Consider the following 25,860-nt stretch of genomic DNA (forward strand, 5'->3'; position numbering starts at 1 on the left):
GCGGTAATATTGGCTTTCGTAAGAAAACACAACTTACAACAAGCCTGTAGCGTTAGTAAACCTTTTTGGAATAGTTGAAAGATTATGATTTGTGCAGATACCTCTTGCGATACAAACGTTATTAAGATCACTAATATAATATTTTTATAAGCAAATCATAGAAGACAAATTGGTTTGTATGATTTGTAATAAAAGTGATGACAGAATAATTCATTTTATTAACAAAATATTGAAAAGTCGTGAGGTGTTAACATCCGCGAAAAGTAGTGAGGTGTTAGATTGAAGCATAAAGATATTACTGTATCAGATAATGTGAATAAAAAATGAGGTTATCACGCATTATGTTACACCAAATTACCATAGTTCTATTGATGTAAGTCACATGATCTTGAGGAAGGAAGCATATTTCACCAGCCAGCTGGCAATTATGCTTTCTATCACACTTTTGTCTACCCATAGCAATAATCCCTTTCTATGATATAAAGTCCAATCAAAATTAACTGTCTGTACCGTGGCGCAGATTTAAACGCTTTTTCTCACTCCCTCTCCCTAATATTTAAAAGTATAACGTTTGCTTCAATGTTAAAATGTGTATATTCAGTTCTTGGAATTGCAACACTGTATTATCACATTTCACACAAATGTATCACTAATTAGCTATAATAATAAACAAAAACTAAACCTGAAACGATAAGAGTTTTCGTAAATGTATTTCAATTCAATTACACACACTTAAAAGTAATATAATAAAAAATTTTGTGTAAAAGAAAGTAACTTCGTACTCTCTACATTTTTGTAATACTAACGCATAAAAATTATAATAACAACGTATGTACAGGGAACACCAAAATGTTTCTAAACTTCACCAACATTGTTTTATTAAAATTGTTTATGTCACAGCTGTTTTTTTGGAAAAATGGTCATAGCACATCAAAAATCATTTTTATTTAATTATAATTTAATATATTAATATAAATAAAGTATACGGTATATTTATAAATTATATATATATATATATATATATATATATATATATATATATATATATATATATCCTATATACCTATCAGATGGATTATAGCCAGCCCTCATCTATTAATATTGACGTATAAATTATTCATATTTGTTATGAAGATAAAGAAAATATATAGGTCCCCTGACGTTTTGAATTAAATTTGACAGTTCTGGCCATATTGAAGCTGGCAATGGGATAAGACAGGGAGATTCCCCGAGTCCTCTATTGTTCGACCTGATTATGGATGAAATAATAAAAAAAATGTGAGAACTAAAAAAGGATACCAAATGGGAGAAAAACAACTTAAAATAATCTGCTATGCAGACGGCGCACTACTACTCTCTCAGAGTGAAGATGATTTAGAACTTTGCTGCACCAATTTAATATAGAATATTTAACATGTTAATTTCCCCAAAAAAAGACAAAATGTATGGATATACAGCAAATTTACTAAGATGTAAATTTGAACTGGAAGGTCGGATAATAGAATAAGTGATGAAGTTTAACTACCTAGGCATCACATTACCTAGCTACAGAAAGCTCGAAACAGAAGTACAAGCTCAAGTGAATAGAGCAAACAGAGCTGCAGGTTACCTGAATGAAACAATATGGAGAAATAAAAATATCGGGAAAGAAATGAAAGGCACAATTTACAACACAGTCATAGTACAAAAAGGATGTTAGAAACAGCAGAGATGAAAACACTTGGGATGAAAAATTGATGGTAAAACACTATTGGACAGAGCTAGAAGTACAGATATACGACGTAGATGTAAGGTGGAGAACATCAAGGACGGTAAGAAATAGAAGAGTAGAATGGAACGATCATATAAGCCAAATGACCCAAATATAGTAGTAAGGAGACGGGTCCCCAATACGAGGACCACGAAAACGATGGAACGACAACTTATTGGAGGCACATTAAGAAACAGACAGTCATGTCTACATAAAAGGAAGAAGAAGAAGAAGTTCTGACAGTAACGTTTAAAAGTGAATTTCTAAATGCCTGCTATAATAAATTTAAAAAAAATATCTATTGTAAACTTTTACCTAGATACGTTAGGTCATCATATAAGACAGAATTTCAAATATTTATATATTTAAAAATTTAATATTTTTAGATTTGTAATCGGGTTCCACTTGATTATGCAACTACCTCTACATAACAACTTTTAATACATTACAACATGATAGGTTTAACCAGCCCGTTCAATTAATAAAGAACGGGGACAGCGTGAAACTTCCGTATGTAGTCTAGCTGAAATCAAATTTCCTTGTAACAGCACCCTAATTTCAAGAGAATCTGGTATTAATGCTAGAACTGTACGAAATATTTTAAAAAGAAACAAGTAGGGTACTCTACAGAAAATAGGTACAAAAGTCTTGCTTACAAAACAGAATACCGTCAAAAGTCAACGTCTGGGCTGGTATTTTAGGTGACAACGTAATTGGCCCTTTTTTATTGTTGGCACTTTGTGTAGTCGTCAATACCTAGATGTCCTGGGAAATCACATAATTCCAGCAGTTCGAGCATTACCTATTAATATGGATGAAATTTGGTTGCAGCAAGACGGCTGTCCAGCTCACAATGCACGAGAGGTGTTAGATTTTTTAAACATTACGTTTCCAGATAGAGTTATTAGTACAAAGGGTACAGTAAAAATGCCTCCTCGCTCTCCTGATCTTGCACCTTTGGACTTTTTCGTATGGGGTTATGTGAAGCAACAAATTTACCGACATGAGCTGAACGTGCTGGAAATTTAGACCAATTACGTCAAAAAATCATTCAGGCCTTTCAAAGCATAAACACCCGAATGATCGTTGTTGTACCCGAAGGCAATAATTATACAATAGATTCTACTAATGCTTGGCTGAACGTGGTGGACTTTTTGAAAATTTAATTTGAAATAATGTTAACTGCTTGACTTACGAATTAATTTGAAAAAAAAGTGACAATTTTTTTATTGGCATATTTTAATATATAAAAGTAATGCAAAATGTAAATTAACAAAAAAAAATCGGTTGCCTGTAAAGTCGGTTTTACGGGCGAAGATTTTACGTGACAACGTCTTTTTCTCGGTAGAATATTTATTGATATGAATATTATTAAATTGCACAATAGGAACAAGGAATTGAATGGAAATAAGAATTGCATTACCGATTTATTAGGTATTTTATATATTATTTATATTTTATATATTATATTTTTATATATTATTTTATATATTATTTATTTTATATTATATTATTGATCCTATTATTTTCTACAAAATTTATTTGAAAATTTTTTCGATATATCAATTAGTTGCGGAGATATCGATCATTGAAGTTATTGTTTGCTACCAGTATTTTATATATTTATTTTTTTCAGTTATAAAAAATTACTATTTCCAATTGTGTCTACCAAGTATGGTCACATGTATTTGCCTACATATTAAATAATAATAAGTACAGATAATGTTATGTGACGTTCACTTCTGATTATATATATTTTAATATTTTTAATTTTAAAAAATCAATTTGAAAATCAAAACACTTATTCAGATCGAAGCTTCAAATTTTTGCTAAATAAATTTGAAATTAATTAAAATTTGTAAATGTAAATGGTAAAGTTAAAAATTAAAACATTTACTAAAATTGGAATTTGAAATTCTTGCTAAACACAGTTAAATTCTAACTCCGCGCGTGGTGATTGGTCGGTTTAGTTCGTTTGTTTGGTCGCCCTGTTTTGACAGGTTAGAAGTTATAATTTGTTATTTTAAATGTTTGACTAGCAATACGCGCTGTTTCTTCTCAATCGACTGAATTACGATTGATTGCAGAGTGATTTAAACTAATAATTTACTTAACACTATCAACATTTGTCAATAGTATGACATAACCTATAAACTCGGTTTCTCAACTTTTGTGTCAATCTAACAATTAATCAATCAATCATAGTTTACGATAATGAAATATTAGTGTACAATTATTTACCTTTATTGTTGTAGTTGTTGTAAATGACGAATCTAAGCACTCCACATTTTCACTACAGACACAGCTGACGATACTTTCAACGATTTTCAACTTTAGCGATTCAACGCGCCTAATTCTCTAGTGCCGCGCGCAGCGGACCGATCATGTTTGAGTGGGAGAGAGACGCAAGGCATTCGCCGGTCCGGCGGGCCTCTCTCTCGTTCGGCGACTCACTGTAACAGACGTGAGCGGGCGTTACACTTTTTCTTAAATGACTCCGAGCCACAAACTAATTTAAGACGTTGTCACGTCAAAAATAACCAAAATTATTATCCCTAGTTATCTCTTCGCACGAAAATTAAGTGCTAAAACATTGTTTGCCAATAAAAGCAATATATTTGATTTAGTGTGATAGTCTTTGAAGCATGGCACTTGACAGTTAGGACACACTTCTTCTTCTTAAAGTTCCATCTCCTATCGGAGGTTGGATATCATAACGGCTATGGTCACTTTGTTGGCTGCTGCTCTGAAAAGTTGTAGTGAACTACAGTTAAACCATTCTCTAAGGTTCTTCAGCCACGAGATGCGTCTTCTTCCTATGCTTCTTCTTCCTTGGATCCTTCCTTGCATAATAATTCTCAGCAGCTCATATTTTTCTCCTCTGGTTATGTGACCCAAATATTCTAGTTTTCTTCTTTTTATGCTGTTCATAATTTCTAACTCCTTATTTAGACGTCGTAGTACCTCAGCATTGGTAATCCTTTGAACCCACTGAATTTTTAATATTCTTCTGTAACACCACATTTCGAACGCTTCTATTTTCCTTATGTGTTGTTTCTTCAATGTCCAAGCTTCCATTCCGTATAGTAAGATAGAAAATATGTAACATCTTATAGCCCTCAATCTGAGATGCAACTGAAGGTCTCTGTTGGTAAGCATTGTCTTCATTTTCAAAAATGCTTGCCTTGCAGTTTCAATTCGGACTTTGATTTCTCTGCTTTGGTCATTTTTGTCATCAACCCAGGTTCCCAGATATTTATATGTCTCTACTTTTTCTATTTGGGTTTGCTCTATCATTAATCTTTCATTTCCCTGTTGCGTTTTTGAGACAATCATAAATTTAGTTTTTCTCTTATTTATTTTTAGTCCGTATCTAATGCAATAATCGTTAATTCTATTTACCAATTCTTGTAGCGATTCCAGGGTGTCTGTCATTATAACGGTGTCATCAGCGAATCTTATGTTATTTACTATTCTTCCGTTTACAGAGATTCCATCACCCAGATCCGCTATCGCTTCCTGGAATATGGCTTCACTGTACACGTTAAACAGTAATGGTGACAGAACACAGCCCTGTCTTACTCCTCTCTTTATATCTATATTTTCGGACTTTTGTTCTTCTATCTTTATATTGGCCTTTTGATTCTAATACAGATTGATAATGATTCGTAAGTATCGTCTGTCTATATCTTTGTTTCTCAGTTAGGACACACACACACACACATATATATATATATATATATATATATATATATATATATATATATATATATACATATATATATCATTTCTTTTCGAACTCTTTTTCCGGTGTTATCCCTTTTTCTGCTACACATTGCACATTGACGTGTCGGATTATTTTTCTTCTGTGTTGAAGGAACATATTCTGGGAAATGTCTATTAGATAAACGAAGAGGCGCTAGAGTCGATTCAGGCCGACCAGTTTTTGGCACGATTATACTGGAGTGATAGGTTTCAAATATCATTTCAATCACATTCATGCGAAATTGTAATGGTATGTACTGTCCTCCACTTTTCCTGTATAGCAAATAAGAGTTCCAAAGACATAACTCTATCAGATGGTAGAATATTTTGTTGTAGTATACCTTTCCACGTTTTCTGGTTATAGGGTAATCGTTGATATGCTGGTCAACTCTGTCAACTCCTCCCATTGTAGAATTGTAGTCATTTACCACTATTGGTTACCCTTTCTTCATTTCGTTTTTTTAAAACTATAGTATCTGTGTTAAACTCCATTCGCTTAGCTCGGGCATATTTTGACAGATTCATTGTCGGAAACCTATAACACAACAATTCCTACTTCTTAGTATTAATAGCTCAAGTATCCTACTATTGCAGACTTCTTTCTTTAAAAAAAGAAGAATTATTCTAAATAGTGGAAGTGTATACTAAACCCATCAAATTTTGGGTAGAATATATTTAAAAAATATATTTTAGTTGTTATAATTTAACATAACTATTTATTATATGATGCAGATAAATAAATATTGATTGTCGGTAATTCGCAAAGTTCTATTTCATTTACTATTTAGTTTGTTTACTATTAATATTGGCTATGAGTACGTGTGCTTGGTTGTATAGTAATTTCCAGTCACTTTTAGTCTGTCAAAAGGTAACTAACTTCGCAAAAAAATAATTACTAAATTCACTAGACAGTTCGGACTGGGAATAGCTAACCGAGTATATAAACAGTGGAAAGCATAATTATATCTCTTTTATCTCGCCATCATAATGCTAATAATTTTCCACGTTGATAACCAATGATATTTCCTTTTAGGACTTTTTTTGTGTACATGATTGGTGGCATTTCTTTTCTATTAGCTTTTGCGGTTCCATAAGTGTCGGTTTTTTTTTGTAATCAGAAAATCAGACAGTTGAGGAGAAGAATAAATGTTGTCAGTTATGAGGCAATGGCCTAAGTCGAATAGCGGCTCCATAAGAGATAGTACAATTTGCGATGTAAATCCGTACGTTGCATAATTTTGGTTGATAACAGTTCCTTTGCCGGTATATATTGTAAATGACCAAACATAACCGCTTTTAGACTCACACAACATAACTTTTTATGTGAAATCGAGCTCTTTTGAGCGGAATGTATTATTTCCATCCGAGTCGTCCTTTGTATAATAACAAACTTTCGTCTATTCTAACGTCAGGATCGAGAGAATAGCACTTCCTAATTTTTTTTGAAAAAGGCCAAATTTTATTTAGTTTAAGAGTTGGATGCTCGTTTGGTTTATATTCTTCGTTATTAGAAAAATGTAAATATTTTTTTATTTGGCCAATATCTCTGATGCTCATAGCTTCTCTGAAAAATTGAGTTGATATTGTGGATTGTTTTCACCAATACAGTTGTTGGTCCGGCTTTTTTATGATACTCGGTAGAATAACTAAACCAAGGAAAACACGCATTTCAGCACCTGTAGTTTCCCTCCAATGTAATCCTTTCGACGTAGCTGGAGCATTTCTAGTTATTTGTTCCGCATTCCGATTGGTTTCGGTGGTAATGTGAGCAATAATACTATTGTCAACGAATTTATTGAAGAAGTGTAAGAAGTTATTTGGTTCAGGAATTTCAAAATTTATAGAAAATTTCCCATGAAACGGAAATCTAGGTGGTGGCGATAAAATATTTATTTCACACCATTCATGTGCTGCTGTTACATCAGTATCACTATCATCTGAATCATTAAATTCATCAAAAACAATAAGTGTTTCACTTTCAGAACCAGAACGGCTTATACTATATTCTGATCCACTACTTTCGTACTGATATTGTTCGTCTTCACTATCATCCTCCATGAATGCCGCACAGTATTCGTAAATAAAAGAAACAAACTGCGATACACCTAAAGACCATCTAAAAAATAAACTTTCTTTCGGTAACAATGTACAGACAAGACTGCCCATAGTGCTTAAGTGTCTATCACAAACATGTGGTTACATGTTATTCTCTCTGACATACAAGTCTATATAATATTTTCTCTCTCTCTCTCTCTCTCTATATATATATATGTATATATATATATATATATATATATATATATATATATATATATATATATATATATATATGTATATATATAATTTAACATTGATAGCTATATCCTTAGACAGTTGGTTTCTCAAGAAAATGTTTTTGTATTTTAAGGTATGCAACTACTAAAAGTTGCTCCCATGTTAGGTGGAGGTAGAGACCATTATCTCTATTTATACTCTATTGTACCTTTAAGTACAAGATATGTTCCTATAAAAAATTATTATTAACATATCGTTGACGATATGATTACGATAGAATTACATAAAATATAAATTAACAGATATTGCACTAAAATATTATTAATATATAAAAATCAATTTTAAAAACTTAATTCTGATAGAAAATTTGCTTTTTATCAGATGGATTCAGATATACTATATATATTTTTACAAAATCGGTTCTTATATCAATCTCAAGGATATTTTTTTAAATTGTTTAGAAACATTATGGTTTGAAAATGATGTGATTTTCTTTGTATATCTCAATTATCTATAATAAAACTATTAATTCTATATACAAGTATTTGGAAAAGTTTGCTTGTTAAAAATTAGACTAGAATAATCATTTTGTAATCTGTTGTTCATGACCAAATTTATATTTCATCTCTTGGGTTTCTATGTCATTTGTAAATGATTTACATATATGTGAGATCTTGGCAATTTTCCGTAGAAAGTGCGAGAAAGAAAGACCAACGGTATTCAAAATTCAAGTATTCAATATATTCAGAAGCGAAAATTAAGAGTCTGAGGAAGGATTATTAAACTTAGACAAGTACTAAATCCAAGGTCTGAAGGTACAAAGATATAGTAGAAAAACAATGTTCCTAGTATAGATGACTGGATCGCATATGTTTTGTCTAAAACTGTTCTGCCTGAAATAACACATACATATTAAGTATGAGTTAAATTGTTGCAAATAAAAAGTTAAGTGTATATCCAGAAAAATAATGCTTTATTATATTCGCGCTTAACCGTAATGGACGATAATAGGTGGACTAAAAGAATTATCCAATGCTTTTAGTAATCGAAAGCAACAAAGTGGACCGATGATTTTAGACGTATACATACAAACTGTGTTCACAGGATAGGAATATATGGAAGCAATCAAGTGAGGATTAAGTTTTGCAGTGGACAAATTGATAAACTAAATGATGATGATGATGACTATTAATAATTAATCTCTACAAAAAAATCTCTTTTGGAATAACACTGTTATTAATTACTATTTAAATGGGAATAAGCCACAATTAAAGGTTAAAATACGTTTATTGACGTTTCAATATAAATAGTAATTAATTTAAAATGCCACAAGAAAATAGCTTCAGAATAATATTAACACAGTTATTATCTAATCTCAGACACATTCGTAAAATTGAAATAGATGTGAAATAGATAAATCCCTAAATACCACTAGTCGTTTATGTTTGGTAGATTGAGTAACTTGGTGACTATTGTACGAATATTTTTGCTTGTTTCTGTGAACATTTAGTCACAAAAAATGGTATAACTTTCTGATCAATTATATTACAGTCTTGATTATTTAAGTTCATTTTCTTATTTCTGAGACTTGCAATATGGATTCATCTCACACAATAATTACCTATCCGTAACGAAGAATTATAATCGGTCAAAAATGTTTACTTTTTCGCTGTATCTTTACAAACCTTTCCAAATTAATGTTTACACTTGACTTCATACTTTACTACATTTCATGATTCTTCTAAAGACAATGACATTAAATGCGTGAATGCATGTTTTACTACAACGTTCGTATTCTCCACCAATATTACGTAAGCTCCCGATGGTATTACGTCGGTTTCTCCGTTTATTTCTTCAACAGGTTCGCCCGTTTCGGCATTCCAACATAAAATACCTTGATCGTAAAAGGAGAGTAACAGTCCGTTATCGATGCAAACACCTTTTAATCTACAAAAGAAAATTTGGTTAATTTTTAAATAGGAAATATTCTTTAAATATAAAGAAATACATAAATAAACTCAAACAAACATATACACTGCGGTGCAAAACAAACCTATTTAGTAAGACTCGAGAAATCGAGACGGGTGTAGTAACCTTGCGGTATACCGCAAGATACATACATATAGACTTGTTATAATTTTATATAATATATTTTTTTATTTTAACTCGAGAACGACCTGATCGATTTGGCTTATTTTGATTTTAATATATTTGTATGAAATAAAATAGATAAAATTAAATAAATTATGTAAAATTAAATATAATTATAAAAATTAAATAAAATAAATAAAATTATATCAATAAACTTAAATACAATAATTATAAAAAATTCATTAAAATGTTGTTCTATAAACGTAATTTTCAATAATTTCGTAATCCTGTGGAATAATTTCGTAACCAAATTCTTTCCAAATGCCACTTTTTATTAAGAATTATTATTTTCCTATATATATTCTTTATTTCATGTCAAGTGCATCGGTTCTTTTTAAGAGAAAAATAACAAACTTGATATCAACACTTCCATTAATATTATTGTTTTTTTGACGAGGCGGTTTTGCTGTTATTCATTGTTTCCTTAATTTCAGTTTGGTAAGTGATCGTATCTACGGAAGACTTAACCTCTCACCAACATTATCATATTTTCAAATAAAAAATTGCACAAAAGCATTTACTCTTGTTGGGGATGGGATTAATTATGAATACGTTGTAAGTATCTTTCATGTTCACCGCTCTATCATCAAAAGGGTCTTTCTTCTTCGTGTGCCCCATTCCTTTAAGGAGATTGGCGATCATCGTGGCCCATTTTTCCACTCAATTGGTTTAAATTTTTCAACCAGGACATGCGTCGTCTGGCCGGTTTTCTTTTTCCTGCCACTTTCCCTTCTATAACCAATCGCATCAACTCATTCTTCATTTCTTAGTATGTGATCAAAGTAGCTCATTTTTCTTTCCTTCATAGTGTTGAGTATTTCTTTTTTCTTCTTTCTTAATGTTTTCGTATTTGTTATGTGTTGTGTCTATAATATTTTCCACATTCTTCGACAACACCATATCTCTAAGCTGGCAAGTCTTTTTTTCAGTTGCATCCGTAATTGTCCGGCTTTCAACTCCATATAAAAGGGCAGAGAACACGTAGGATCTCAATACTATAGTTCTAATTTCTATTCCCAGTTTTCCATTGCATAATACTGCTTTCATCTTTTTGAAAGCGCTTCAGGCTTTATTTCAAGGCTGCGGTCCCATTGTTCATTTAATTCACTTACATCCCAAGTAATTGTATCTGGGTACTTTCTCTAAAGCTTTTCCTTTAACGTAAATTGCTTCATCTTGTTCTTACTTACAATCATGATTTTTGTTTTTTGTTGTGTTCACAGCTATTCCATACCTCTCGCAGTACTGCATAATGGGATCAATCAAAATTTGCAGCTCTGCTCTCCGCAAGGAGTATTGTATCGTGTTCATATCTAAGATTATTCACTGGTGTTCCGTTAATCGATATGCCTTCATTGATGTCTTGTAGTGCCTCTTTAAACATCTCTTCTGAGCACATATCAAAAAGTAGAAGAGATAGTACACACCTTGTCGTACTCCTCTTTTTATAGGTATCACTTTAGATTTTTGTTGGTCTACTCGTATTATGGCTTTCTGATATCGGTATAAATTTGTAATGGTTCTCACATCCTGATCATATATTTCTGTGTTCCGTAATATTTTTGTAAGCCTTCTGTGTTGTATTTTGTCGAAGGCTTTCTCAAAGTCAACTAGACATAATATATGAATACATCACAGTTGATATCTTTACACCGTTCTATGAGTGTTTGTATAGTAAATAATGCCTCTCTAGTGACAAAGGTTTTTTAAATTTCAGTTGGTTTCCTGTTATTCTATCGTCTAGTTTTTTGTAGATACGTCCATGTATCACTCGCAAAGAGACTTTTAAAACATGGTTCTTCAAGCATCATCAATTCAAAACCCAAAAATTACTAGCTTAAGGCTTAAACAGTTAATTATACAGTCAGTCACATTTGGCAAATAAGTGTAGTTATTATGTGTGTATTAATCATACGCGGCATCCCAATCATGCATGCCTTCTAATGGCCGGATATGGGCAATAATATATTGTTTTATAGAGCAGTCCTTACAGTAGATATCCTGGTTTGTAAAAAAATGTAAGCGGGTATGGGGTAATATTGCATTTTGGTTGCATTAGTGATGAATTAGATAAATCATGCAGAACATTATGCTGATAGAAAATCAGGTAAATCAAATATTTTCGGGCCATAATATTGAAAAGACCTTCTCCAATGTAACAAGTCATAATAGGAGGTGATTTTAATGCACATGTGGGCCAATCAAAGAGAGAATATAAAGGAATATATTGAGGAATATTCTTTTAAAAGAGGGAAAGTCAATTTATATACAAAAGTGGACAAAATCGGTTTCAAATAGATTATTTCATGACAAAAAAAGGTATACGTGAATGCAAGATGGTAGTTTCCAAATGATTTCTTTTATTTTTAATCTCTCTTTTCACTTTCTTTCCTATTTTTCATTAATTTTTGTTATTACCAAGAGATGATCACTGTTAATTTCAGTCCCCTCTAGCTTCTTACGTCTTTTATAATTTTATTATATTTTTGTTTTGTGAGCACAAGGTCAATCTAGTTTGTGTATTTACCATTAGGAACTATCCATGTAATGTATATTTCTTTTAGTCTTAACTTATGCTAATTATCAGTAGGCTTTGTTTTGTCGCAATCTTATTATGACCATTATATTGGCAATATTATGTTTACCGTGAATTCCTACAATAGGAAATTAATTCATTTTTCAATTTTAACGTTGCAGTTACTTAAGGCCATCTTAATGTCGTTTTTTGGTACTTTTCTCCGTTTTTTGTTTTCATAAAAACTATCTTTTTTATCTCGTTCCCTACTTAGTGAATGTATAAATGCACTGTACCTGAAATTGCTTTTAAAGTTTTTTTATTTGCTTAATTTGTTGAATACCAAATCCAAATTCTTGAATCTTCGCTACTGTGTACAAAGATATTTTTTTAAGCCCTTTTCTCTATTCGGATTGCCGAATATAGGCCTCTCCTAATTCTGCCATTCATCTCTGTTGTTTGTAAGACGTTTCCACATTGGCCCTGTAGTTCTTTTAATATCGTCGCTACATCGCATTTGCGGTCTTCCTCGTGGTCTTTTTTCTACAAAGATATAGTATTCTTCTAATGTTCTGAAAAGTCCTTTCTGTTTTGTTTATTTGATCACAAATATATCCACACCATACCTTTTTATTTTCTATGCCAACTGGCTTCCTCAAATGTTTTTTTTTACGTTCAATGTAATAATCCTCATTTTATATTACTTTACAGCTTTTATATTTCCTATATTTTGACTATTTGTTGTCGATCTCTTTATTTTTTTCTTCTTCCAGAATTCTGAAAGTGTTTGCCGCCTACGATCCAATACCTCGCAGTCCTGCAAGATATGGTTTACTGTTTGAGATTTTCTGTTATAGAGTTTGTAGCTCAAGTCTCCATCAATAAGTCCCATTGTATACAGGTGTATAGGCATTGTATCACTCCCTTACTGGCACATGTTCAGTAAAGGAGCTGATTCCTGCTTGTGTTCCTTAGTACTTCAGCCCTATTAGCACATGTCCGTCAAATATACATCTTGCCATGTGTTTGACCGAGTATATTTTCACAGTGTGGATCCAGGCTTTTTTTCGGTAGCGGACCATTATTTTTCCCCGGCCAGTTCTAGACCGAAGTATTTTGTAGCTAATGCTCTTTTGGCAAGTGGATCGTTTCTTTCATTATTATATTTTTCTCGATGACCTGGAACCCATACCTGTGTAACACTGTTATATTGTGCTAGTCTGTGGAGTTCGTGTCGGCATTCTCTCATATTTAGGGCTTATGAGAGCCCCCTGGCTCTTTGGCAAATCTTCTTCTTAGGGCGCCTGCCGTTCCAAACGTTGGCGATCATTCTGGCTATGATTACTTTGTTGGTTGCTATACGGAATAGCTGTGTTGAGGTCTTTCTATACCATGCTCTCAGGTTAGCAAGCCAGGATATTCTTCTTCGTCCTCGGGCCCTTTTTTCTTCAATTTTACCTTGCAAAATGCATTGGAGTAGCTCGTGTCTGCCTTGATTTCTCATTATATGTCCCAAGTACTGCAGCTTATGGCCCTTCACGATGTTGACCAAATCCGCGGTTGTGTTCATCCTCCGCAGTACTTCTTTATTGGTGACTTTGTCTGTCCATGGTATTTTCAGGATCCTTCTGTATAACCATAGCTCAAAAGCCTGAAGTTTTGATAGAGTTTCCGCCTTCAATGTCCACGTTTCTACTCCGTACAGAAGCACTGAGTACACGTAACATTTAAGGAGCCTTATTTTTGTTTATAAGGTGAGGTCATGCTTGGCAATATGTGCATAATTGACCCGCTTCAGTTCGAAAGCCATCATGTTAATTTCTCTTGCATTCTGCAAGGCTGCAAAATTCTCTTTCTGAAATACAGAGGTATATTCTTACAGTGGAATAGAAATGTTTAAATTTCCACCACTACTGAATATTCCTGTACCAGACCCGAGCGTTTTCTCTGCCCCATCCCCCTCGTGAGCAAATGTCCACTTGGAATGATACTTCAGGCTTGTATCTGTGTGCCGTATGGTCAGAAATCATCATCCATTCGGCATCCCTAGATTTATTTATTATATTACTATGTCCTGATCCAACCGGTACGTTGTTCAGGTTTTTATCGCAGTTTATAATACCCCATCCTCGACTCTCTTATTATATGTAAGAGAGAGAGAGAGAGAGAGAGAGAGAGAGAGATCCATCGAGTAGGGCCTCCATAGATGCCGTTGGTGTATCCCTTATAGCCCCTACTATTCCGAGGCAAGCATTGTTGTTGCCCTACTCTTTATCATTTTCGTTGCTAAGTTCGTCACCGTATGATTACCGTTTACCAGATTTACTAGTTTTGGATCGTTTCGAGTTATCAATTTCTGAAAATATTTTGTTCTTCTTGTTCTATACCCACGTTACTTCTTCAATATGCAGTTTTCTTAATCCCATTTTTACTTTGGATAAGTCATTGATAATAAATATATTTCATATTTTTGTTCATATTCTGTACTTTTTGTCTGTTCGTCATTCTGTTTTTCTTTCCTCTTTATTAACTTTACAAGGTATGTAACTATCCCTCAACTTATTGGCTATTTTACTTTATATTATTGATTCCGACCACTAAATGCTTCTTCAAGAAATTTTTCATCGCCCTTTGAAGCTTATTTTGATTACTTTTGTCTATTGGTATTATTTGGACAACAGTCCAGATCGATAGTTTCGGTTATCATCTAATTTCTTGACGTTTTATTGTCGTGGTAAAAATATACCATTTTTACCACGATTTCGTTTGAGTAATCTTGATCACTATTCATAATTTTACTTTTGTTAATTGTTTCACTTTATGCATTAACAGATTCATCCGATTTAATTTCTCGGGGGCTTATCTTCTCTCAATAAGTACTTAACTTAAACGAAGCGCTTTTTGTTTTGAATATATCTCTAATATATCTTATCTTTACGATTTTGGTCCACGCCACTGAAGTAGTTGCCTTAATTCACAACTCTCACCGAATACCAAGAAATAGTTCGAAACTGTCATATTTACGTACTTGGTATGTCCGTTTAGCTGTAATAGTCGTAATAGATGTCATTCATTGTTTACGAACGCCCAAATCACCTATTTGATTTAAACTGTCACTCGAGATTAGACCAGAAACAGGATTTGTTATCGCCAGATACTATGTCCTTAATAAATACGACAAAAACATTAAACAAGTAAAATTCACTTAATTCATTCATAACAAGATAAAAACTTTTGAATTCTTACCTGTCGAATCCTTCTGGGGGGAAGTAACTTGCCAATTTTTTCCACGAGTGATTGATACCATTGATCGCTACTAATCTTAATTCTCTATCCACACATTGTTGTAGTGCAAAAAGAAAACCCTGAAATGTGTAAGGAAAAAAGTTAAAAAACAATCATCTTAATTTAACGTTTTTTGTAATAAGTATTCGCTTAAGAGCTCTAGCGATTTTAAAATACAGTTTAGTAAAATATTTAATGTATAATTTGAGAAACGATACTACATATAAAGTTCCTAAGACACTGTAGAGAATTAAATTTTGAAAACAATAATATTGTTGGATATACAACGAAGACATCTTTTGAATGATGTCACCAGCCCCTACTTCCTATTTAACAATTTAGAGCTTGCATCCCTGCCTTATGCAACCCTGCCTTATAGGGTTATCAAAGTTAGGGATAAAATTCTTTTTAAAAGCTGTAATATAAAGTATAAAACTGACGTGTTTGGAGTGATATCTAAGATGGACATTTTTTTTAATGCTCTATTATTAAAATACCGATTTTTTTTTAAGAAATGTTACTTCTTTACCAAAAAAATGGTTGTCTAGTAGCGGCCCGGTCTAAGTATTCTGCCTTACTAGGGTGGGCGAACGGACGAAGAGAATACTGCTAGGGTCCTACTCGCTGCCTGTTATAAGAGGCGAATAATGGGATGGAATAAGAAGTTGTGAGCCGTCAATCGAGGTGTCGAGACACACGCAGAGCACAATCTGTCTTGCTTCATTGAATTAAGTACAGTAAGGTGGCCGTCATCGTTTGAGATTATATCGGTAGTCGGTATGGAGGCTGCTAGAAGCGAAACGAGTCCACAAGTCGCACTGGTCGTCACCGGTCTGCACTTTAAGTACCCGAGAGTCTCGGATCGAGACAAGCTCACGTGCGACTCTACCTCATTTCACTAACCTCTTGCGAAAGACTACAGGTTCATATATATATATATATATATATATATATATATATATATATATATATATATATATATATATATATATATATATATATATATATAGGTTATACAGGCTCTCCAATTTATGGAAGATCTGATTCTTTAGCATCCATGCCTCCACTCCATGCAACAGTACAGAGTCAAAAGTCTATCCCTTAATCCGATCGACAAATCTCTGTTACACAAAACTTTTTTCATTTTGGTAAATGCGTATCTTGCTTGTCCAATCCTTAATTTGATTTCTTCAGTATAGTCATTGTTGTCGTTAATTATTGATCCGCAATATTTGTATTTTTGGACTTGTTTTATTTGTTCTTCGTGGATCATTAGGCTCTCTTGTTGTTGGTATGATTTAGTGATTACATATTGCAAATTGCTTACCAATAATTACCATAGTCTGTTATCGGTTTGTAAATTTATTTTTATTTTGTGAAATGATGTAAAATTAACCACTGGCTTAATATTTTATTAAAATTTGATTGAATCAACTTATTACATTTTTTCTCAACAATTTATTTTAAATTTTAGTAGAATTAAATAAACATATAGCGGCTGTACGTCAAAGGGTAGTTAAGAAAACGACACATTTTCACAATCATTATGTTAATGAGCATAATAAACTTTACACTTACCCTATCGCATTTTACCCATAAAGTAGATAATGGTGTTTTAATATCATTCAGTTCTATAGTGGCTATAATGTTACCGAACTGAATATTCCACAATGTAATCTTGTTTTCTCCACAGCCCATAATGAGATCATCGTAATCTAAAAAATATTTTTTTACAAATTTAAAAATATTTTAAAAAGGGTAAAAAAAGTTTAAAAAATATATATAATATATATAAATATTATTAATCCACATATTGGATACGATATCTTACAATTGATTAACAAACTCACACGAATATAGCGCTATATTCTTATTTGAGAAAAATAAAAAGTGTGAGGGAGAAATTTTGTGAAGTTCTAATATTTTTCAATTTAAATTCTGCAATTAGTTGAAAACCAAAGGCAATGTTAAATTATTTTCGAGGTTTATAGATCATGGAATTATTATTTCTTGCAAAAATGACGTTGCAACTCCAGTAGACATTATTTTAGGAGATACGGCAACAATAGAAGAGCTCGGGGCTCAAACTTAAGCCACAACTTTTGAAATTTGAAGATTTCAGTAAAACAAGCTCTGTAACAATGGTCTTAAGTCACCAATGAAGTTTTACGGCTATTTGCAAATCGGCAGCCTTGTTGCCGATATGTAGCCAAACCTGTATAAGGATAGTTAAAGAGAATCGGTACCGAATAATTTTTAACTTATATAGGACAACATAGGATTTAAGATGCCCAAAAGCGGTACGTGGTCAACCTGTGATTAACTAAATTTTAAGTCTATTCCATGAATATAAGACTGTTGTCGTGACAACAGTCGTATATTCATGGAATACACTGTATAATGAATAAGAATAATGAATCTGAGGCTAAAAATCTCCAAGTAAAATTACGCTTACATCAAACTCTAGTACAGACAATGCATCAAAACCTTAAAGACGAAATTTTAAAAAATTAAGAAATTCACTACACCGACATAATTTCATTTGACTTGTAAGAGACCTTACCTACACCTTCATTGACTGTTGGCATAGAATTTTACCTTAGAAAAGCATGGACCTATAATCTTGGCATATATGATTGTGTATCTGCCCAAGGTCATATGTTTATGTGGACAGTCAGTTGCAAAAAGTGGAAGTTCCGAAATTGCTAGTGTACTTTTAAAGTATATAACCAGTAAACCAACAGGGTCTGAAAAAGTTAGGTAGGGAAAAAGTTTACAAAACCATAGAACATCGTTTGTCGTATCGAGCAAATTCCACGTTCCTATTCTCATAGTCCTTTTTCTTCGCCTAAGTCGTATATCCTTGTTTCCGTCCAAATTCCGAGGCTGTGTTGGATTGTTTTTTGCATAACGATTTTTTCCGAGTGTCGGGTAGCAGGCCCAGCGCCTCAACCCCCTATTCTTCGAAGGACCATGGTTTCTGCTCGTTTGATCAAAATCATTTCCATATTCAATATACGGTCGTTATCGGTAAATCCATCCAGGCTACTGGGAGGGAACTGATAGGTGTGGACATGGACTGAGACTGGGAAAATGGTTGTCTCTGTATGGTATTAGGAGATAAACCAATGCTCGCATAGGCAGGGGCGCATTTCTGAAGTAGATTTGTCACCTATCGGGATCGTAGATGAGTATCTACTCGCTACCTTAGGATGGCAGCGGCGGCTCGTGGCATAAAAAAGTAGTGAAGATGAGGAAAGCTTGCCGGAGCCAAAAGGAGTTTTGGTACCTACTTCGCGCCCAAATCTCATAAAAAATTCGTTAAAAAAAATGTTTAGAGTTTATGGCTCTAATAACTTGAAAACAGTTTTTCTTGTTCAGTTCTGCTTGCCTGGGGTATTTTAGTTCTGAACCTCGACATTTCATTGAGGGTTTTTTGGCGATTAAAACACCACGTCTGGGGTTGGTGAGTTTCGATTCAGCCGCCCACTCTAAGTCAGATGCTGATTGCAGCCGACCACTCTGGATCAGACGCAGATGTTTAAAATACTGGTTGGTCGACAATGTAAAAGAACATCCCTTTTATCCTCATTTTTCCAATGCCTAAATGGAGTCTCTAATATATTACACACCAAGTCATTAATTTAGCCACCATTTAATATAGTCTTCTGCAGGTCATCATGCAGGGTAGAGTCGATGGCAAAAAGGGAATAGGTAGAAAGAGGACATCATGGCTGCGAAATATTTGAGACTGGACAAACATGACTGTAGACGATTTATTCCACGTTGCAAAAGACAGAGAAATTTTTAGAAATGTGGTCGCCAACCTCCGTTAATGGAGACGGCATAGGAAGAAGAAGAAGAAGAAGTCATTAATTGGATTCATGTCTCTCTAAAATGATTTTTGTCCAAACGAAATCCACGAGAACACTTTATATCCGAAATCCGAAACAAACCACAGAGAAATGTATTAATAAAGTGCACTAAACAAATAAAATTAATATTGTGACTAAACTTAACTAATAAATACTATACTATAAAAATATATATATAATGGACTAAATTTCAAAATATTGTCGCTTAGAGAAATTTCCGAAAAATAGGAATACCAAATACACATCCAACAGTGGGTGAAGACGAATAATATATTTTTAAGCAGAACTGCACGTACCAGTTTTCTCAGCTATCACTAAGGATAGGCTGACGTCACGTTGCCATGGCAACCGTGAACGCTGATGCAGATGGATTTTGCATTTCAAAAATTATATTCACCTCTTCCTGAATCCTATTATACACGGCTAGTGACACAGGTCAGGACTTGACCGTCAAGTACGTACCGCTAATAAAGCTAGTTTTGTCTTTTTTTAATTTTTAGATTAATTAAAAGAGAATAAATAATTGATTTCAGAATTTAGATATAATAATGTTGTTTTCATTTTTTATTTATTTGTCTCAATTTAATTATATTTTTTTGGTGAACCTCACCTTCACCTCCTTCACCTGGCCGGCCGCCGCTGTAGGATGGTGAAATTATTGTGAAAATAATAGTTTTAAGTACCTAGGATTGATATTACAGAGTAATGGGGAAATAGATGGAGATGCATGCAGTAGAATTAGGGTTGGATAGATGAAGTTGAAGGAAGCGAGTGGTGCGTTGTGTGACAGAAAAATTCCAATGAAGCTGAAGGGAAAATTCCATAAAACAGCCATAACACCAGCTACAATGCGCGGAACTGAATGTTGGGCAGTTAAAAATAAAGAGAAACAACGATGAGTGTTAGATGGTTAGATGGATGACTGGAGCGCCAAAAATGATAAAATTAAGAATGAGTATATAAGGGGAAGTCTAGGGGTGGCACCAATTGTTGCCAAAATGAGAGGGCTTATGTTTAGATGGTTGGGTCATCTTCAACGTCGAGAGTTTAATCACCTAATACAAATAATTGCTGATCTGCGGGTTCCTGGAAGGATTAGGAGAGGAAATGCAAAGAAGAGCTGGGGGAGGGGTGACGTTTAAGCAGGACATGTCGGTAAAGGGGATTGATAGTGATATGACCCAAGATACAAAATTTAATTAGGGAAGCCGACCCCGCATAAGGATAAAAAGAAAGACTATTTAAAATCACAAGTAGAGCTATTTCTTGGTTAATAAGGTGAAGTAAAAATCTGAGAAATGTGAAGATAGACGTGACCTGAAAACTTGGTTGTTTAAAAATGTATATTTGTTTGTTATAAACTCATTAAAATAAACTGAAATTACCTTCGACACTATGTAAAGAGGATACGTAATGGTCGACTGGTTCCATATCAAATATATTAGAAATCGTCTGATAATCAGAAGCAAGTTGATATGCATGAACAAATGTCTTTCTTGAATTTAAATTTTCTTCGTTTGCTGAATGCCAGCTTACAATGATCTTGGGAAAATTTCGCATCACACAATATTGTACATCATCCGCAAAGCTAAAACATAAAAGATAAATATACATATGTAAGCCATTTGATCAAATGCAATATGTTATTATTATTAAATGAAAAGCTTCCATAACTTTACCGTTCTGTATATTCTATAGATTTGAAAATTACTCATTAATATAAAAATACTTTAGTTGGTCAGTTAATTGTTGTAGAAACAAATTTGTAGCAAATAATCTGAAATATCATTAATAAACTGGCACGAGACAATAATTATCATCATCATCAATGGCGTTACAACTCGTCGTGAGTCTTTGCCGTGTTTACTATTGCCTTCCATGTTTGTCGGTCTTGTACCAATAGTTCCCATTGTCTCACTCCCATTTTCTTCAGATTCTCTCTGCATCTTTTCACTTTTTTCTAGGCCGTTCTACAGATTTTCTCTCATCTGGTCTTTCCCAAAACACATTATTTATAAGTCGATTGTCATTACTTCGTATCGCATGTCCTGCTCATCTTAGTCTATTTGCCATTATATATCTCACTAGATTTTCCTACGAGACAATAAAGTATCTCTAATATGGGTGCCGGTACATGAAGGAGTCCAAGAAAACTAGGAAACCATTTAGCACCTCTGGCAAGGCAAGCTACTGAAGAAATCTTTAAAAGCTCAGTATAAAAGCTTTCTCCGGCATCATGAAAAATACCGTTATAAATAAAATTTGTAAGTGAATTGGAAAAGGAACAAATGAAGATTTCTACAAAGACTAAAAAGTCTAATCTACAATGGATACAGTTGAAGCTGGTCACAGAGATTGTCACTGAAAAGTTCTGAACTGAGGAAAGGTTCACTTTTACAGGATAGATAAGGTGAATAAATTGTGTTGCAGGAAATGCGAAGTGTATAAAGAAACTACTATACATGTATTGTGTAAATATAAATGCTTAGTGACATGAGGCGGTTATACAGTACGTTAAGTTTTGGATTAGATATTGCAAATACATAAAGTGCTAAAATCGGCAGCATTGCCTCGTACGAAGTAATTGTAATTCTCCGATCCTCTTCGCTCCGACACCTACACTCCTAGACAGAAAACGAGAAAACCATTTAGTAACACATAACAACGCAAGGGATATTTTGTTTTGCTTACGTACACCCGGTTCATTTCTTATAACATAAAATTGATAAAAATACACTGACCATTATAAGGCGGTGCATTTGTATCGGTTTTTAATAATGTGAACATTTTTTTGTGGTTGAATTAAAAATAAAAGCGCATTTCTTTAAAAAGATTAAAAAAATACACTCTTATGGAAAATAAGTTATAATAATAATTTATTTTATATTTATGTCTTACAGAAATGATTCAAATAGGGACTTTCTACAGCTGAATAGTATCCCAATCTGTCAGAAAAACTTCTGCGGACATATGTAAGAGTTTCCGCTGTAATAGAATTGGAGACTTCCCTTATTCGGTTTCTAAATTCATCCAAATTTTGGGCTCTAGCCTCAGGATGATCCTAGATGATGCTTTTTATTTGTCCCCAAAAAAAGAAGTCCATGGGTGTAAGATCCGGAAATCGCGCAGGCCACTTAATATCGCCTGTTCCAGTGATAACTCGATTCGAGAAAGTATTGTTTAAGTACTCCCTAATTTTTCGAGCGTTGTCAACTGAACGACCGTCTTGAATGGAACCAAACATTCTCCAGATTTACATCAGGAAGATTGAGAATAGCGGAAAGAACATGATTCTGTAACAAATCGAGGTATACTCTACCATTCAAGTTGCCCTCAATAAAAAATGATCCTAGGTATTATGTGGTCTCCTAAAATGCCAGTCCAGACGTTAACTTTTTGAGTACGTTGAGTTCGGTAAACAACACTTCTGTGTTGGTTTTCCCACGCCCAATACCTCGTAATGGAAGGATTGTGTCTCCCTCTAACGAAACAGGAGATTCATCAGTAAATAAAATGTTTTAAATAAAATTGGGTTCATCATTAGCCTTCGTTATTAGAGTTTCACAAAACTCCATTCTTCGAAAGTAGTCATCTGAATAAAGCTGCTGCGTTTTCGAATATTCAAAATTTCTGGAACCGTGCTGTTTCCACACTTTCGTTACAGTAGCATTGCTAACATCTAACTCCCTAGCAACGCTTCTACTTGAACGTGTTGCCTACCTCTATTGTTGCACAAATTTGTGTATCCCGGTATTCTCTTTCCTCAACTTTTTCTGGAGACACTTCTTGAGCGTGACATTTTCTGCAATTTTTGAGGCCATAACAACTCTCAAAATGTTTAACAATATTATAAACTGACTGTACGCAAGGAATTGGGCTCCCCTCAAAAAACACAGAAAATAAATCTACACACTGTTGTCCAAAATTACCACCATAAAACCATTTTATTATTTGAACCTTTTCTGCGGGCGTATAAACAGACATGTTGTTTACAAAAATAAATTAAAAATCTACGCTCTTATTGCTTTAAACAACCACTGTATAATGACAAATTATTGGCGACGGGGCAACGGAGGTTCGTGGAAAGTCGACGGCGCGCAGTGTTGCCATTTATAGTGTGTATATCTAATTTAAAACTTAACGTACTGTATATTGGTAAAGCAACTACTGAGTAAGGAGAAATCTTAAACTCGCCAAACTAAAGATGCTGGCTTTTATTAAGAGCATAGAACTTCTTGGTGGAGTTTAATGACTTAAAAGGATTTAGAGCAAAGGTCTCGCGACCCAGTGCCAGAAACGAGCAGTGTTTCGCCTGATGTAAGATTAAAAAGTCTGAACTGCTAAAAGATTTTACGAAACAATTTAATATATAGCTAGCTCATTATACTAATTATCCATTACCACGGTAGTAATGTTTTCTTGTTGCTGTAAGAATGAAAATAGATTTCATCTATCTTCATTTCTATTTCATCATCACCTATTTCATCTATTCGGATATCTGTCAATAATTATCAAATTAAAAATCTGTATCATGATTTACTACTAAATAAAAAGGAAAATTTACTTACCCGTTAATATTCTCTAGTTGCAACACTCGTTTATCTAAACCATTTTGTCTTTGTTTCCAGTAATACAAAGTAATGAATACATCTGCAACAGGTCCTTGTCTCACTTCAGATTTATGCTCCTTCATCCACAATTCAATATAAACTACACTTGTATCCAAACAAATAACTTTCTCCATTGAATCTTTCTGAAGGCATCTATTAATAAGTGATATTCTTTGCGTCTGACCTCTTGGGATCCACATCTGCTGAGAACCTAGTACATTACCTAAAATAAAAGGTTTTAAACATATCTTCTTCTTCTTTTAAGTGCCTTGTCCGGTATCCCGGACGTTGGCGATCACTAAAGCAAGACTTGTTTTATCATTTTGTGCCATATGGAATAGCTGTTCAGCACTTCTTATGGCTGTCCATTCTCGAATGTTTCGGAGCCACGATTGTTGTTCTCTTCCAATTCAACGTCGGCCTTCAATTTTACCCATAAGTATCAGCTGTGGTATTTTTCTCCACAAACTACAAGGCCATAAACCTGCTTAGTCACACCATAAAAATATGACAACAGATGCAATTTTCACTATAAGGCAACTGATGGAAAATATAGGAACAAAGAAATAAAAAATCGTATTCATTGATCTTGAGAAACCATATATGGTTGTACAAAATTTTAGAGGGAGCTTTCAAATAAGATTATTTGACATTAATACAGAAAAAATTTATGAATAAAAGCATAAAACTTGATTGAGTTGAATCGTATTCACTTTTCTCCAAGTACGAAATAATTGTCAGGAACTTCACTTTACATAATTTACATCTTAGTAGATTTCCTGTTACAACCATGCATTTTGTGTTTTTTGGTTGTGTTAAATTTTCTGGCGGTAATATTAAATTGGTGCAGCATAAGTTATAAATCATCTTCACTTTGGGAGGTTAGTATTGCGTCGTGTGCATAACAGATTATTTTAAGTTGTTTTTCTCCTATTTAGTATCCTTTTTTCGTTATTATTTTTTTATCTTTTTTAATACTAAAACTGATTATTAACTACATATGTCACAGCTAAAACTTCACGTTTATGTGGACCAGGCTTGTTCGATTGAAACCCATCTTTGGCTCAAAAAAAATTATTGGCAAATATATCTACAAATAATTCCCACTACAATTAAGGCACATATCCCATTATTTCACCAACCGATGTATACCCTGCTTAAATAATTCTTGTGACTTGCTCGAAGAATTCTTTTACGTCATTTTTCCCTTCTTCGTTCGAAATCAAAACGATTACATTTTAACGCCTTTTTCAGAGGCCCAAAGATATGAAATCGCAAAGCGATAGATCGGGACTATAGGGTGGATGCTCTAATATCCTCTATTTCTTTCGTTGTAGATTTTCTTTCCTACTTTGGTAAGATGAGGCCGAGCATTGTCGTGCAGTGAGAATCATAACACATGAGAGTTTCCCTGGACGTTTTTGTCTTATTGCTTAATGGAACTCGTTTAAAGTTTCATTATACAGGTTTGCGTTAATATGCTCCCTAGGTTCTGTAAACTCTATAAGCAAGGTCAAAAAAAACATGACCTTGCCTGCAGAAGTTTTAACTTTAAACTTTTTCTATTGACGGAAGAAAGTGACTACCGTTTTGCCTGTTTTCAATGTATCTGGTCGCGGCTTACCATTCGTCTCC

At 33.5% G+C, this 25,860-nt stretch overlaps 1 protein-coding gene across 1 annotated transcript in view; it reads right to left on the bottom strand.

Annotated features, from left to right (window-relative positions):
* Positions 1-7,508: 7,508 nt before the first annotated feature.
* LOC140437302 (uncharacterized) overlaps positions 7,509-25,860 on the bottom strand; it is a 29,596-nt gene continuing 11,244 nt past the window's right edge. The window contains exons 5-9 of the mRNA XM_072526745.1: positions 24,184-24,448; positions 21,001-21,203; positions 17,319-17,455; positions 15,702-15,820; positions 7,509-9,736 (exon numbers count right to left, since the gene is read on the bottom strand). Coding sequence (XP_072382846.1) covers positions 9,520-9,736; positions 15,702-15,820; positions 17,319-17,455; positions 21,001-21,203; positions 24,184-24,448 — 941 coding nt within the window. The 3' untranslated portion in view covers positions 7,509-9,519. The remainder of the gene's footprint in view (positions 9,737-15,701; positions 15,821-17,318; positions 17,456-21,000; positions 21,204-24,183; positions 24,449-25,860) is intronic.

Source organism: Diabrotica undecimpunctata, chromosome 3 (assembly GCF_040954645.1).
Source record: "Diabrotica undecimpunctata isolate CICGRU chromosome 3, icDiaUnde3, whole genome shotgun sequence".
Lineage (NCBI taxonomy): Eukaryota > Metazoa > Arthropoda > Insecta > Coleoptera > Chrysomelidae > Diabrotica > Diabrotica undecimpunctata.